This window comes from Papio anubis, chromosome 6 (assembly GCF_008728515.1).
Source record: "Papio anubis isolate 15944 chromosome 6, Panubis1.0, whole genome shotgun sequence".
Taxonomy (NCBI): domain Eukaryota; kingdom Metazoa; phylum Chordata; class Mammalia; order Primates; family Cercopithecidae; genus Papio; species Papio anubis.
The window spans coordinates 82,790,753-82,807,125 of record NC_044981.1 but is presented as its reverse complement, the minus strand read 5'-3'; the positions used below and the strand labels follow the sequence as shown (position 1 = coordinate 82,807,125).

Here is a 16,373-nt window from a genome sequence, read left to right as displayed (position 1 = left end):
CCTCCCAGGTTCAAGCTATCCTCCCATTTCAGCCTGCCAATTAGTTGGGACCAGAAGCGCAGGCCAGCACACTTGGCTAATTTTTTAAATTTTCTGTAGAGACAGTGTCCACCTACGTTGCCCAGGCTAGTCTTGAACTCCTCAGCTTAAGTAATTCTCCCACCTTGGCCTCCCACACTAGAATTATAGGCATGAGCCAGTGTGTTGGGCTCTCCTCATCCACAGTTGTTTATTTTGATATCTACTGCATTTCATAGCCTGGATGTTTTGCCTTTTTAAAGGTTTTTTTTTTAAATTTATTTTTCTATTATAAAAGCAAAACAGATAATCTTCTTAAGGAAATTCAGGAAAATACAGAAGAATAAGAAAAGATAAAAGCCCTCAATAGTCTTACTATAGTAAGACAACTGATTTTAGCAAGTTGATGTACTTTTTACTTTTTTCTTGCCTTTAAAAAGACATAGCTATAAAACTACATAGAAATATGTAAGATTTTTGAATCCTTTTCCTGACATAATTCTTTTTTTTTAATGAATATCTCTTTTAACAATGTTGTAACATTCCGTTGATAGACATTTAGATTGTTTTCATTTTTTAATATGAATTTTTTTCTTAGAGATTGGGTCTTGCTATGTTGTCTAAGCTGGTCTTGAACTCCTGAGCTCAAGCAGTCCTTCTGCCTTGGCCTCCCAAAGTGCTGGAATTACAGGCATGAGCCACTGTACCTGCCTAAAGTATAATACATAGTAGGCTGCTGGTTGATGTATTAAGGCTCAGGAAAATTCTTAATGGTGATTGTAGACTAGGTTTTTAAATGTGATGTTAACCAGAAGTCACACAGGAATTTTTAGTTATTTCCCTGAGTTTCATAAGTGTTAATGAAGGAAATAATTTGTGCCTCCTCAAAAATAAGTCTTTTCATTCCAGTGACAGATGGGCTGGATAAATAATGTTTCAACCCTCTTACTCTGCCTATGGAGTCTCATTCTCTAGTTCCATATTAAACACCAGAAGATAAATTAATGTGAATAGTTGTAATAGATGCTTATATGTTGATTTAAAAAATTTTTTTTGCACCTTGAACTATTTCAAACCTACAGAAAAATTCATAGAGAATGATGTAATGAGTACTCTCATGGTCACTTTCTAAGCCGTCAAGTCCTTTTTCCAAATGTACTTTAAGTCTTATTTTGTAGGGAAAGGAAGGACTTTTGATTTTTATTAAGCATTACAAATAATGTTGAAATCACTGATATGTATTTGTTTGACTTCATTCCCTACCCTGCTTTCCTAGAGAGAACTGATCTCATGATGCAAATGATTTATTTTCACTAATCAGTTGCTTTGTGTTTGTTTCTTTGTTTTTGTATTGTTTTTTCACCTACCCAGTGAAAAGAATAAATGGCATTGTCTGTCTTTTTAATGAACTGCTGAGTGTTAAGAATAATATTCTTCTTTTTCTCATGTCGAAACTCAAATTACAACATTTAAAAAATACATCATTTGGAGGTCAGTGGAAGGGTTTAAATGAAGCACACCTTTGGAGTAGTAGAGGAAGCATTGTAGAAGAGGTCAAGAGACCTGGGCCCTTTTCTCAATCTGTGTTTATTTGCCGTAGGATTTTAAAGGAGACGTTTAGCTTGCCAGGCATCAGTTTTCATGTCTATAAAATCAGGTGACTGCTCTACCTGTTTCACAGAGATACCATAAAGCTACATTTGGGTAAGAGAAGAAGAAGAATTTTTTGAGATGGGGTCTTGCTCTGTCACCCAGGCTGGAGTGCATTGGCACAATCTTGGCCAATGCAACCTCTGCCTCCCGGGTTCAAGCAATTCTCGTGCCTCAGCCTCCCGAGTAGCTGGTGTGCGCCCCCATGCCCAGCTAATTTTTGTGTTTTTAGTAGAGATGGGGTTTCTCCATGTTGGCCAGGCTGCTCTCAAACTCCTGACCTTAAGTGATCCACCTGCCTCGGCCTCTGAAAGTGCTGGGATTACAGGCGTGAGCCATCGCACCTGGACAGAAGAGGAAGAATTTTATAAGACGATAAGAAAAATATTCCAAATAAATACTAGGTTATTTCTAATTTTCTTGGTTTTAATTTTGTTTTTTTTTTATTTATTTTATTTTATTTACTTTTTTGAGACGGAGCTTCACTCTTGTCACCCAGGCTGGAGTGCAGTGGCGTAATCTTGGCTCACTGCAATCTCCACCTCCAGGAGTCAAGCGATTCCCCTGCCTCAGTCTCCCAAGCACCTGGGACTATAGGTATACACCACCATGCCTGGCTAATTTTTGTGTGTGTATTTTTAGTAGAGATGGGGTTTCACCATGTGGCCAGGCTGGTCTAGAACTCCTGACCTCGGGTGATCTGCCTGCCTCGGCCTCCTAACGTGCTGAGATTACAGGCATGAGCCACCGCTCCTGGTCCCTTGCTTTTAATTTTGAAAGTACACAGAACACCTTATTCTGGTAAAGGTATGTCTCAATAGAGAACTCATAGTGATGAGTCTTTGTTACACAACTAATTCTTTTAAGGTAACAGGTCTACCTCGTTTCAATGTCTGTCTTTAGAGAAGTAGCTGATTTTCAGCTTTCTGTGGATTCTTTGTTGGAAGAAGACAATGACCATTCAAGACCAGATATTCAAGTTCAAGCCAAGAGACTAGCAGAGAAGGTACTTTAACACTATTATCTTTTTGACATTGTGATAAACTTGTTATTTAAAAAAAAATACTCTGCAGGCTATCTCAGCCATAATAGTGAATTTAATAGTGTTTCTTTGTTCGAGGCATCTTGTGTAATATAATTTAAATTCATTTTAGCCACATACTATAAGGTTATAATGATTTTTCAAATTAGTTATAAAGCATTCCTCTTGAGCTGACATTGTTCAATTTTTTGATTAACCACTTACAGGAAGACTGAAGTGTTAATTAAATTTACACATTGAATCTGGATGGACTTTTGAATTTAGGAGAACAAGCTTGATAAATTAGAGCAGTGAGTTGCAATTTTTAAAATGAGTTTTTGAAAAGATGAACATTAAAATATGAGAAGAATTGATTAGATGTAAATAGAATCATGATTACAGAGAAGAGGTGGTTAGATGATTATAATAAGCCTCTTTCATTTCTAAGTTCTCTGATGGGTTTGATATCTAAAAGAGGAATTGAAAGGATTGTAAGGAATTACTAAATATAAATTGTTAGTGTAATTCCCTCAGAAAAGGCAGATATGTTGGACAAGCATATTAACATATGTCACAGAGGCAGTGTCTGGGAACTCTAAAGAATTGGAACAATGAAAGTCACTATCATAGAAAGAGATGCTTATTTACAGGATGAGTATGATAAAGGAGCATTGGTAGCTTAGTAAATATTTATTTGATCAGAAAATCACTCCCAGATATTTACCAGGAATAGAATTATTCAAAATATAATAATTACTTCCTTTTCCCCATTTCTTATAGGTTCTTTTTTTTTTTTTTTTTTTTTTTTTGAGACGGAGTCTCGCTCTGTCACCCAGGCTGGAGTGCTGTGGCCTGATCTCAGCTCACTGCAAGCTCCGCCTCCCGGGTTTACGCCATTCTCCCGCCTCAGCCTGCCGAGTAGCTGGGACTACAGTCGCCCGGCACCTCGCCTGGCTAATTTTTTGTATTTTTTAGTAGAGACGGGGTTTCACCGTGTTAGCCAGGATGGTCTTGATCTCCTGACCTCGTGATCCGCCCGTCTCGGCCTCCCAAAGTGCTGGGATTACAGGCTTGAGCCACCGCGCCCGGCTTCTTATAGGTTCTTAAAAATAAAGACTAGTTGCTCTTTAGTGACAGCAGATAATCTCTTCAAGTTCCATAGGTTTTTCATGAGAGGGGTTCAGACATCTAATAGGTTAAAAAGTGAAGGCATATGCATAAGACGAACTATCTAAATTACATCTTATCTGTTGGTGCAGGTGCTTTAGCGTAGACCCTGACAGAATGTCATGTTCTGTGGCTCTCATGAAAGCTAGGTGAGATAAAAAGTTTTCATCGTATGTCAGAGTAGATAGAATATGGGTAGAGTGATTTTTCTTACTTGTTAAAAGGTGAATTTGAGGGGAGGGAAAGGGAATGAGGAAGAGAGAGACTAAATACAGAATAGTATGTTAATTGGGAAAAAAAGAGAATGTGTTTACTTAAATAGAATTATGGAACTAAAGAGATTGCCTAAGAACTAGGACCCGATATAGGGACCAGGAAAGATGACTGACTTGTGTCTTTGTAAGCCAAAAATAGTATTAGAACTACATATCTCATTAGGCCTATTATATAACATACCTACTTTGTGCGATTTGTTCTTTTCAGCTAAGATGTGATACAGTGGTGAGTGAAATCAGTACTGGTCAAAGGACTATAAATTTCAAAATAAACAGAGAGCTCTTAACAAAGGTAAGAATAAGTTAATATCCAGCCATTGTGCTTTCATTCTCTCTGCTTCAGCCACAGTGGTCTTCCTCCAGTTCTTAAATTCATTATACCTCCTCTAGCCTCAAAACCTTTGCACACACTGATCCATAACTTGGGGAGTGCCACCCCGAGTTAACACCTGCTCATCCTTTAAATCTTGATATTTCTTTGGCAGTACCTTTCTGACCCCTTCATTTATATGCTCTCGTAGCACTGTACAGTCATATACCACATAATGACATTTCATACACAGTGTGTATAGATGATGGTCCCATAAGACAATATCATATTTTTTCTGTGTTTAGATATATTTAGGTATACAGACACTATTGCATACAGTATTCAGTACAGTAACATGCTGTACAGATTTGTAGCCTAGGAACAATAGGCTATAACATACAGCCTAGGCGTGTAGTAGACTATATCATCTAAGTTTATAGAAGCACTTGGGAGGCCGAAGCAGGAGGATCACTTGAGCCTGGGAGTTCGAGACTGCTCCTGGCAGCATAGCGAGACCCTATCTCTACAAAAAAATTTAAAAATTAGCCACACATGGTAGTTTGCGCCTGCAGTCCCAGCTACTCTGGAGGCTGAGGTAGGAGGATCACTTGAGCCTGGGAGGTTGAGGTTGCAGTGAGCTGTGATTGTGCCATTGCACTCCAACCTAGGTGACAGAGCAAGACCTTTTCTCAAAAATTTCAGTGGCCATGAATTTTCAAGCTTTATTTCAATTAACAAACTAAAGAATTTTTTTCTAATTTGAGGATACCCATTAGCTCACTTATTAAAAATATTCCCAAATCCTTCTCAATTGACAATGCAGGGACAAGGGTCAGGGCTTTGAAGTCCAGCTACTCTTTCGCATAGGGGAATTCTTCCGTATTGCAGCCTTGAGGATCTGAATCTTAGTGGGAATTTGATTAAAGGAGCAAGCAGTCTGCTTACAGTTGCCCTGCTTAGTGTCACAGTAAAGCCAGATCCTAGAGCAGTGAGCACTCATGTTCAGAAAAGGACTATTGAATGTACCTCTACTATGTGTTACAATTTTAATGATAATTCTTCTTTACTCAAAACTTAATTTATTCTACATTTGGCTGTCAACCTAAAAGGAGGAAACTGAGGCAAAATTAATATAAGTAGAGAGTTTACTTGGGCCAAACTTAAGGGTTGCAGCTGAGGAGCATAGATTCAAGTTGCCCTGAATATACCCTTTGATCGGCAGCAGTTACAAGTGGATTTTTAAAGGGAAAGAAGAGGGAGTTTGAGTTGTTAACCAGAATTTACATTAAAATAATGTAAACTATTGATAGGCTGTATATTTTTCTTTGTATCACAAATTCCAGTAACATGAAGATAACGTGTGAGGCAGCTAGTTGGGAACAAAATCACATAAAACAATTGTCCCCAGCCATATGAGGGAGAGTTTGTGCATAACTGATGTCTGATAGGCATGTCTTTCTGGGCCTGCATACCTCACATAGCTGAGATTACTCTGAGCTATTTTTCTTTTCTCAAGCTTATAGCATCTGCTTTTCTCACATATTGTATCTCTAGTTTTATAATTTTAACTGTTTTACAGTCCATTTTTTAATAAGTAGGATAATACTCTAAAATAATAAAAGTAAATACATAAATCACGTAGTCATTTATAATGAAGTATTATGTACTGTACATAATTGGATGTGCTATACTTTTATACAACTGACAGTGCAGTAAGTTAGTTTACACTATAATTTTTAGGTCTCAGATGGTGGTCCTTTGCATGATTTTTTTTGAGACGGAGTTTTGCTCTTGTTGCCCAGGCTGGAGTGCAGTGGCACGATCTTGGCTTACCGTAACCTCTACCTCCCGGGTTCAAGCGATCCTCCTGCCTCAGCCTCCCCGGGTAGCTGGGATTACAGGCATGTGCCACCATGCCTGGCTAATTTTATATTTTTAGTAGAGACAGGGTTTCTCCATGTTGGTCAGACTGGTCTTGAACTCCCAACCTCAGGTGATCCGCCCACCTCACCCTCCCAAAGTGCTGGGATTACAGGCGTGAGCCACCACGCCTGGCCATCATTTGCATGTTTAATGGATTTTTCAGATCCCATCAAGAAAAAAAATTCAACTCTTGTTAGGACCAACAAAGAATTAATAAAGCTTTGCTTGAGAAGTAACCATAATGGCATTGCGAAGAACTGTCACTTTGGTACCAAACTTCTACCTGTCAGTAGCTTGCAGTACTTTCAAGAAAAACTGTAACTTCAATTAATATTTAATTGTTAAAAGGGAAAAAAGAAAGTATGATCTAAACTAAATAGAAAAAATGCAAACAAAACCCTCTTTTCTTAGGGATGCTTCAAAAATACACAATGGATAACATCATTTTATTTTACACTTTTCAGTTTGCCAAGTTAAACTTTGCATGTTTTACCAAAAGTAAAAGAAAAAGATACTCATTTAAATGGCTCCAGTTCTGCTCCAGTGGCTGCATCTATTTCACTAATAGACGTTTTTCCCATAGGCAGTGGATGCATTCAAGTCACATGTAGTTTCTGTAAATAGGAATGAATGATTTTAAGCACTTTTCAACTGTTGGCCAAAGAATTAACAGGTAGGGTAGTAGTGATAACTTCCTTATACATAGGGAGGTGAGTGATGGCTTCCTTGGTAGTCCTGATCAGAGCCATAAAGAAATAATTAACCAACAAAGAGTTAGATAAAATAACAAAACTTGTCTACAGAAAAAGACAATGGTGATAGACAAAGTACCAGTTAATTGGAATATTCATTAATTGCTAAGCATTCCAAAAAGTGAAACCTTTGAAAGATTTCATTCTAATTAAAAGCCTTTTATGCACCAGTATTTACATTACTGAATACAACTTACGTTTAAACATACATACTGATAAATAGATGGGCCTCTAGCTTATTCATCTGTTAGAATATCTGGGAACATTTGTAACTCACTGACATTCTGCAGTTAAAAGCTTTCATTTGATTTAATAAATCTGCTTATTATTTGCCAGAGTCTAAATTACTGAGATCTAAAGATAAAGTGGCTTGGATCTCGACCTCAAGGAGCTTGCAATGTAAAAGAAAAGCATAAAAAAAACCTCAGTGTAACATGTAATGGAAACAATAATGTGACGAGTATTATAATGGTGGCATATTTAAGATGCAACCTTAGTGTAAAAAGGGGTACATATATGTGTATCTTGAGGAAGGGACATAACCTTGAATTGGAATGAAGATTAAAAATATATCTGGGAGATACAAGAACAGGCATTCCAGGCAGAGGGGATGGCTTGGGACAGAGTACAGATAGTCAGAAACGTGGCATCATCTGGAAATTAGCAGACAGTTGAGAGTATGGTTTGCGCATAGATGGCATGGGGGAGGATAAGAAATTAGTGTGAAAGGCCTTCTGTTCTTTGCATAAGAGTTTCAGCTTTTTCCTATAAGTCATCATTTTCCATGTTATGTGTATCACAGGCAGCACGTATGATGATTTTTGGTAGTATAGCAGTGAAACTTATTTCATTTTAATAGATATTTATTGGCAGAAAAACCTAGCACTTCGAACTTGTGATTTTTATGGATATTAGAATGTGCCTTTTTTTTTCCTGTTTTTTTGAGATAGGGTCTTGCTTTGTCACCCAGGGTGGAAAGCAGTGGTGTGATCATAGCTTATTGCCGTCCCAACCTCCTGGGCTCAAGCGATCCTCTCGCCTCAGCCTCCAGAGCAGCTAGGACTAACAAGCGCAAGCCTCCATGCCCAGGCAGTTTTAAAAATTTTTTAATAGAGATGGGGTCTTCAACAGGCTGGTCTTATACTCCTGGCCTCAAGTGATTGTCCTGCCTGGGCCTCCCAAGCATGAACCACCATGCCCAGCCTATGGTATGCCTTTAAACAAATAAATTTCAAAAAAGTTAAAAAAAAAACAAAAGTGATAGACGTGTGTCAGGTAAAAGTCAGATTATAAATTGATAAATATATTTTTAAATTTCTTTTTTTTTTCCTTTAGAGATGGAGTCTCTGTCACTCAGGTTGGCGTATAGCATCATCATCGTAGCTTACTGCAGGGCTTGACCTGCTGGGCTCAAGTAATCCTCCCATCTCAGCTTCCAAAAGTAGCTGGGAATACAGTCACAGGCCACTACACTTGGCTACTTTTAAAAAAATTTTCAGTGATGGGGTCTTGCTATGTTGTACAGACTGATCTCAAACTCCTGGCCTCTAGCAGTCCTCCCAGCTCAGCCTCCCAAATTGTTGGGATTGCAGGTGTGAGGCACTGCACCTAGTTGATAAAATCTCTTAAACCGTTCGAATCATTGAAGGGTTTGAATAAAATAGACTCGATTAAATGTATATGCTATGTAAAAAGATAGGTGTTATTGTTTTATTATATAGTCATGTGTTGCTTAACAATGGGATACATTCATAGAAATGTGTCCATAGGAGATTTTGTTATTAAAGAACATCATAGTGTACTTACCCAAACCTAGATGATAAAACCGACTACAGAGACCTAGGCTATAAACTTGTACATCATGTAAATACCAAATACAGTATTTGTGCAATTGTGACACAGTGATATTTGTATCTTAACCTATCTAAACATAGGAAAGGTACAGTAAAAATACAGTATTAAATATAAAAGATGCTATACCTGTATTGGGCATTTACCATGAATGGAGCTTGCAGGACTGGAAGCTGCTCTGGGTGAGTGAGTGATGAGTGCATGTGAAGGCCTTGAATATTACTGTACACTACTGTAGACATTACAAACACTGTACACTTAGATTACAATGGGTTTATAAAAACATATTTTTCCTTGTACCATAACTTCAGAATAAAATAACAAAAATTTAAAAAAATATTTTTCTTGGCTCGACATGGTGACTCACGCCTGTAATTCCAGCACTTTGAGAGGCTGAGGCAGGAGGATCACTTGAGCCCAGGAGTGCTGGGGCTGCAATGAGCTAGGATCACACTGCTGTACTCCAGCCTGAGTGACAGAGCGAGACCCTGTCTCTATTTTTTTTTTTTTTTTTTTTGAGACAGAGTTTCGCTCTTGTTGCCCAGGCTGGCGTGCAATGGCACAGACTCAGCTCCCACCTCCGCCCCCCAGGTTCAAGCGATTCTCCTGCCTCAGCCTCCCAAGTAGCTGGGATTACAGGTGCACGCCACCATGCCTGACTAGAGACCCTGTCTCTAAAAAAATAAATATTTTTCTTTCTTCAATAATAAATTAACCTTAGCTGACTGTAACATTTTTATTCTGTAAACTTTTTCATTTTTTAAACTTTTTTCTTCTATTTGTTTTTCTTTATGTCTCAGCTTAATTTTTTAACTTTTGAACTCTTTTGTAATAGCAGCTTAAAACAAACACATTATACAACTGTACAAAAATATATCCTTATTCTGTAAGCTTTTTCTAATTTTTTTAATTTACTTTTTAGACTTTTTTGTTAAAAGCTAAGACACAAACACATTAGCCTCAGCCTACACAGGGTCAGGATCATCAATATCACTGTCTTCACCTCCACATCTTGTCCCACTGGAAAGTCTTCGGGGGCAATAACACACATGAAGCTGTCATCTTCTATGATGACAGTGCCTTCTGGAGTATCTCCTAAAGGACCTGCCTGAGGCAGTTTTACAGTTAATTGTTTTCAATAAGTATAAGGAGTACACTTTAAAATTATGATTTAAAAATATAGTAGATTAAATACATAAATCAGTACAGTCCTTTATTATTATCAAGTATTATGTGGTGTACATAATTGTATGTGCTATTCTTTTATAAGACTGGCAGCCTAGCCTAGTAGGTTTGTTTACATCAGCGTCACCACAAACATGTGAGTACTGCAATGCACTAGGCATTATGACCTGCTGCAACATTGCTGGGTGATAAGAATTTTTCAGCTCTGTTACAGTCTTAATGGGACCACCATTGTATATATGTGGTTCATCATTGACTGACACATTGTTATTTGGTGCGTTACTGTAGGTGTTGTTTTTGCAGTGGTATAGCTGACAGATGAGGACCTAAACCAGGGTAGAAGAACCAGTTATTAAGTAACTGTAACGATATTTAGGAGATAATACACATAGGACCCGGTGATTAACAGGTGACTAATTACAGAGGTTGAGGGAATAAGGTAAATGTTCGGGACTCCTAGGTTTCTGAGTAGGTTAGTTGGGTGAGTGGTAGTGCAGTTTGTGGAAATAGACAGTGTAGATGGAAGAACAAGTGTATTTTCTGTGAAATGCCTGAGAAGCATATCCAATCAGTCTGTAGCACTAGAGAGATTAAGTAGTTAGAAGTAATTAGTATTTGAAGTCTTTTTTTTTTTTTTTTTTTTTTTTTTGAGATGAAGTTTTGCTCATGTTGCCCATGCTGGAGTGCAGTGGCGTGGTCTCAGCTCATTGCAACTCCCATCTCCCGGGTTCAAGCGATTCTCCTGCCTCAGCCTTCCAAGTAGCTGGGGTTACAGACATCTACTACCACACCCGGCTAATTTTTAGTAGAGACAGAGTTTCACCATGTTGGTCAGGCTGGTTTTGAACTCCTGACCTCAGGTGATCTATCTGCCTCAGCCTCCCAAAGTGCTGGGATTACAGATGTGAGCCACCATGCCCGGCCAAGTATTTGAAGTCTTAAGGTGTCCTGAAAGTGTAAAATAAAAAGCTAGAAGCAAGAATGGAACACAGAGTGCAGAGTCAAGGGCAGATGGTGGAAGAAGAGCCTACAAAGGAAATTGAGAAGCAAAAGTTGAGAGAGAATGGTGTCTTTACAACCAAGGAAGGAGGATAGTTGCAAGAAGGGAGTAGTCACCAGCTAAAATGGTATTTGAAAAGTGGTTACTCCTGAGGAAGGAGGGAAGGAATTAGGATAAGGACAGATGATCGAGAGGGACTTCAGCCTTATCTTAAATGTTCAATTTTTAAAAAATTAATAATGTTGCCTTTTTGTTGTTTGTGCCAGGTAAATCAGTAGATAGAGGGTAATTGTCAAAGATAATTCTAACTTACTATGATTAACTGTTGTGGAGTCTGCCATTCATTACATAAAAAGAAGAAGTGAAAGATTTGTAGACTTTCCACTTAGAATAATCTGAATCTGGATTTCTTCTTACTGATGTATTCGTTTCATGTATGTTCTTGGATTAATAATACTGGGTCTCTAGTTTATGACAGACAATATTCTGTATACTGTCTATATATTGTATTAATCCTTTATCTGTTTCTTATTACACAATGTGAATCAAGAGAATATTATTTTCTCTATGTCCTTGTGCACATACATACTATTTCTGAACCTTAGTTTTGGATCCATTAAGTGGGAAATGTTGCCCATCTTTAAGATTATGAGGCTTAAAGACAATGGGTACAGTAGAAGCAGCTGGTCTTGGACCCAGCACTTTATGCTTCTTAAATGTCAATTGTTAGGTACTGGCTGCTGCTCCCTTCTCTGCTTGTTCCATTTAGAGACCATTTTAACCAACTCTTTGATAATAAAGTTTTTCACAACATAAGCCACATTTTTAAGACTCAAGATGCATTTTGGGGCCAGGCATGGTGGCGCACGCCTATAATCCCAGCACTCTGGGAGGCTAAGTTGTGAGGATCTATTGAACCCAGGAGTTCAAGACCAGCCTGGGCGACAGAGCAAGAGACCCTGTCTATAAAAATAAAATAAAATTTTTTTTTTTTTTTTTTTTTTTTGAGATGGAGTCTCGCTCTGTCACCTAGACTGGAGTGCAGTGGTGCGATCTCGGCTCACTGCAACCTCCGCTTCCTGGGTTCAAGCGATTCTCCTGCCTCAGCCTCCCAAGTAGCTGGGACTACAGGCGCATGCCACCATGTCTGCTTAATTTTCTTTTGTGTGTGTGTGTTTTTTTAGCAGAGATGGGGTTTCACCATGTTGGCCAGGATGGTCTCGATCTGACCTCCTGATCTCCTGATCCACCTGCCTCAGCCTCCCAAAGTGTTAGGATTACAGGCGTGAGCCACTGTGCCCTTCCAAAAAAATTTTTTGTTTAATTAGCTGGGTGTGGTAGCATGTACCTATAGTCCCAGCTACTCTGGAGGCTGAGGTGGTAGGATTGCTTAGGTAGGAAGATCACTTGAGTCTGATTGAGGCTTCAGTGAGCCCTGATTGTGCCACTGCACTTCAGTCTGGGAGACAGAGTAAAGCCCTGTCTCAAAAATGTAAAAATAAAAGTAAAATATAGATGCAGTTGGGGAAAGAAAACCAACTGATATGAGTAAACAAAAGTTCATCACCATTAACAAAAAATAAAATGAATTTTGTGAATTATATACCATAGTTCTATGTTAATAACTAAAAACTAACCTGGAATATGTTTGGGAAGTTTCTGTGGGATTTCCTTGTTTCTTACTTGTGTAGCCAATAGGCATTATACATTTTTGTCTTTTTCCTACTATTACTTGTAGTCTTTAATATCACAAAAACTGCAGCAGCATGCAGCAGTTAACAGGTTAGCTGTGAAGTTGCAAAAGTTCTTTTCTGCACAACTTAACCCCTCAGTACTTTTCTTTCTTTATTTGTTAAAATAGTTCTTATCTCTAAGACTGTCGTGAGGAGTAAGTAAGTTAATGCATATAAAATGCTTGGAACAGTGGCTGGCACATCGTATGAACTCAATAAGTATTAGATTATGCTTCTGGTTTTGTTGTTCATATTTACTGTGGGACTTTTGGCGGTTACTTAACTTCACCAAGCTTCAGTTTCCTTCTCTGTAAAATACCTACATAACTGGTTACTATAAGGATGAATAGACATGGAGTATAAAAGGGCACAGCATCCTTGTAAGTGTTAACTCATGTTACTATGACTAGCATTAGTAACAAGAAAAGTAGTGCTGGAGGTAGTGCCACTGAGAATTCTATGAAATTCTCAGTTCCATAAATTAGAATGAACAAATTGGCAATATTTAATTCTCAGCAACAGAGTAGTTGAAAGCATTGTAATTGTTGTTCATTAAATTACACTCCTTTAATTTTCAGACAGTGCTACAACAAGTAATTGAAGATGGCTCAAAATATGGATTAAAAAGTGAACTTTTCTCTGGTCTTCCCCGGAAGAAGATTGTGGTTGAATTCAGGTGAGGGTGCACCCCTTTTATGTGTTGCTTAATCAAGTTGACTGGGCAGAGGAGTGTTATTACCATCATCATTTGGGGTCTTAATAAATAACATATGGAAAACTTGAAAACCAGTGCAATTATATTATTTCTTGAAATCACAGTGAATCAATCATTGAACTATAAATAAAAACATATTTTTGGACCTCCAAAAAATGTCTTTTTTTATATATATATATATATTTATATTTATATTTAGTATTAACAGTTCCTTTTTTGGAAGAACTAGTTATTCACTTTAATAGACTCTTAAGGCAGAGGTAATGGTTACTGCCGTATTAGGAATTTTAAAGTGGCCAGGCATGGTGGCTCAGCCTGTAATCCTAGCACTTTGGAAGGCAAGGTGGGAGGATCACTTGAGGCCAAGAGTTCGAGACCAGCCTGGGCAACATAGTGAGACCACCACCTCTTAAAAAAAAAATAGAAAAAGTAGTTGTGCATGGTATCACACTCGCGTAGTGACAGCTACTTGGGAGGCTGAGGAGGAAAGATAGCTTGAGCCTAGGAATTCAAGATTACAGTGAGCTGGGATTGTCACTGCACTCTAGCTCAGGTGAGACACACCAAGACCCTGTGTCAAAAAAAAATTTTTAAGTAATTTGATTACCAGAGAAACAAGTCTTTTAGTATTTGTAATAAATGTAATTTTTAATTACCAGAAAAATAGCTTGAAGTTTTAATGTGCCTCTAAATAGTCTTCATAGAACTTTCTAACATGCTGTCAGTATAACTGTCTGGTATTTAGACTGTTTGAGGTAACGAAGAGAGAAAAGGGAACACTAAAAACTAATACTTTCATTGTACAGCTGACAGACTAGGAAATTATCAGAGATGTTGCATTTGTCTTCCTAAAGCTGAAGAACAGTCTTGATGAACTGTTTTTCTACTTAGAAAGATAGAACTTGCTGGAACACTAAAAACTAATACTTTCATTGTACAGCTGACAGACTAGGAAATTATCAGAGATGTTGCATTTGTCTTCCTAAAGCTGAAGAACAGTCTTGATGAACTGTTTTTCTACTTAGAAAGATAGAACTTGCTAAGAGCCTTTTGTCTTCTTAAGTATTTATGTCTGTGGAAGATTTTTAAAAATCGATATGGGAAGTATTATGTTTACTAACTCATTATTGCAGTTTATGATAATAGCCATTAAACTTAGTTATGATTAGCTCCTGTACAGTCAGTGAAAGAGCGGGTTTTATGCATGTGTACTGTCTCTGCCACTCACTTGTCTTCTTAAAGAAGACAGACCCTCTAAGACCAAACTCATGAATTTATGATAAGGACCAATTACTGAGTAAGCTTCTGCTCCTATGGAGTAGACACTTACTATGAATGACTCTTGTACTGCAGTACACCACAATTATGATATTTAAAGTTGAGTTTAAATATTTGTTGCATCACAAAGAGTAGAGGGACTTCCTACAGTCATCCTCATACCGCAGAGGAACTACACTAAGGCCATCTCCTAAGGAAATTTGCCTGTTTTCTCTCCTCTTGAATAAGAAACCACTGCAAACCTTAATGTAGGGATTGTTAAACCTCAGCCCATAAGCAACATCCAGTTTGCCACTTGTTTTTGCAAATAAAGTTTTGTTGGAACACAGCCATGCACATTTGTTTACATCATCTACATTGGCTGCTTTCATATTGCAATGGCAGTTGAACAAAGTAGAGCTGAGTTGAATAGTTGTGACAGATCAGATGGTCCAAAAGCCTATTAAAGTATTTACTATCTGGCTCTATAAGAAAAAGAATTGCCAGCTTCTGATTAGTGTCTTAAAACGACATCCATTTTGGTACTTATGACACCATGTATGAGGAAATGGGGAGAGAGGAGTATTTCAGGCCAGTGGTTCTTCTATTTGCCTGAGGTTATTTATGTAACTGGTCATCTGGAGACTATTGGGGCTAGAAATCAAAAGTGGCTCATTTACTTCTCTGGCTAGGCATCTCTGTCTCCCACCACATTGTTTCTCCAACAGGGTAGCAAGACCTCTTTACAGAGGTACTCAAGGCTCTAAGATAGTGAAAACTTCTTAGAACAGGCATGGCATCATCAGTTTTGTCACTTTCTGCTGATGAAAGCAAGTCACAAGATCACCCCAGATTCAATGGAAGAAAAATAGAGTACATCTCTTAATGATGAGAGAAGCAAAGAATTTGTGATCATCTTTGATTATTTTCATTCATGTCTTTAAATTAATGGACATACTGCTTTCTTCACTGGGGAGGCACTTCATTACGATATTACTCTTAAACCCCTTTCAATTACCTAACCGGCAAGTAAAGGAAAATCAATAGGGAGGCAATATATTACCTGTTGCCGTACATTCATCCTTTAAGTAATGCCATTATAAGTTTCCTAAAACTTGAAAAGTTGCCACCATTACTTACCTTCTTTTGCATTTTTTTTTTTTTTCCACCTTCACCATCCTTTTACTCCAACTAAGCTCTAGAAATACTGTGGCATCAGTCTTCCTTACTCATTGATTCCCTGGCTTTCCTCTTAAGTTTTGGTTTCCCATATACTGCTCCTTTTTGTTTATGCTTTTAAGAAGTATCTAAAAATAACCTGTTCTATGCGAGTTGTATTCTGTAGGCTTTTTGTATGGCAGTTAATTTGCTTATGGATTTGCTTCTCTTAGCTTTTTTCTAAAGCAGTTAAGGAAGGCTGGAATTTAAATGAGTGTCTGAATGCTGGTGAAGGCAGAGCCTGTCTATCTCCTAGCAGCCATCTTTGCTCTCTGACAGTTTACATGTGGCATTGTTG

The 16,373-nt window shown here is 38.0% G+C and overlaps 1 protein-coding gene across 5 annotated transcripts in view; it reads left to right on the top strand.

Annotated features, from left to right (window-relative positions):
* Positions 1–16,373, top strand: part of RARS2 (arginyl-tRNA synthetase 2, mitochondrial) — a 72,010-nt gene that overhangs the window by 19,145 nt on the left and 36,492 nt on the right. For 4 of the 5 annotated variants that reach the window (XR_001901962.3, XM_003897883.5, XM_017958098.2 and 1 more), the window contains 3 exons: positions 2,572–2,674; positions 4,340–4,423; positions 13,464–13,561. Coding sequence is in view for 3 of the 5 variants with exons in the window: in XM_003897883.5 (XP_003897932.2) it covers positions 2,572–2,674; positions 4,340–4,423; positions 13,464–13,561 (285 nt within the window). In the remaining 2 variants the exon portion in view is untranslated. The remainder of the gene's footprint in view (positions 1–2,571; positions 2,675–4,339; positions 4,424–13,463; positions 13,562–16,373) is intronic. The other variant, XM_009205640.3, reaches the window with a different exon arrangement.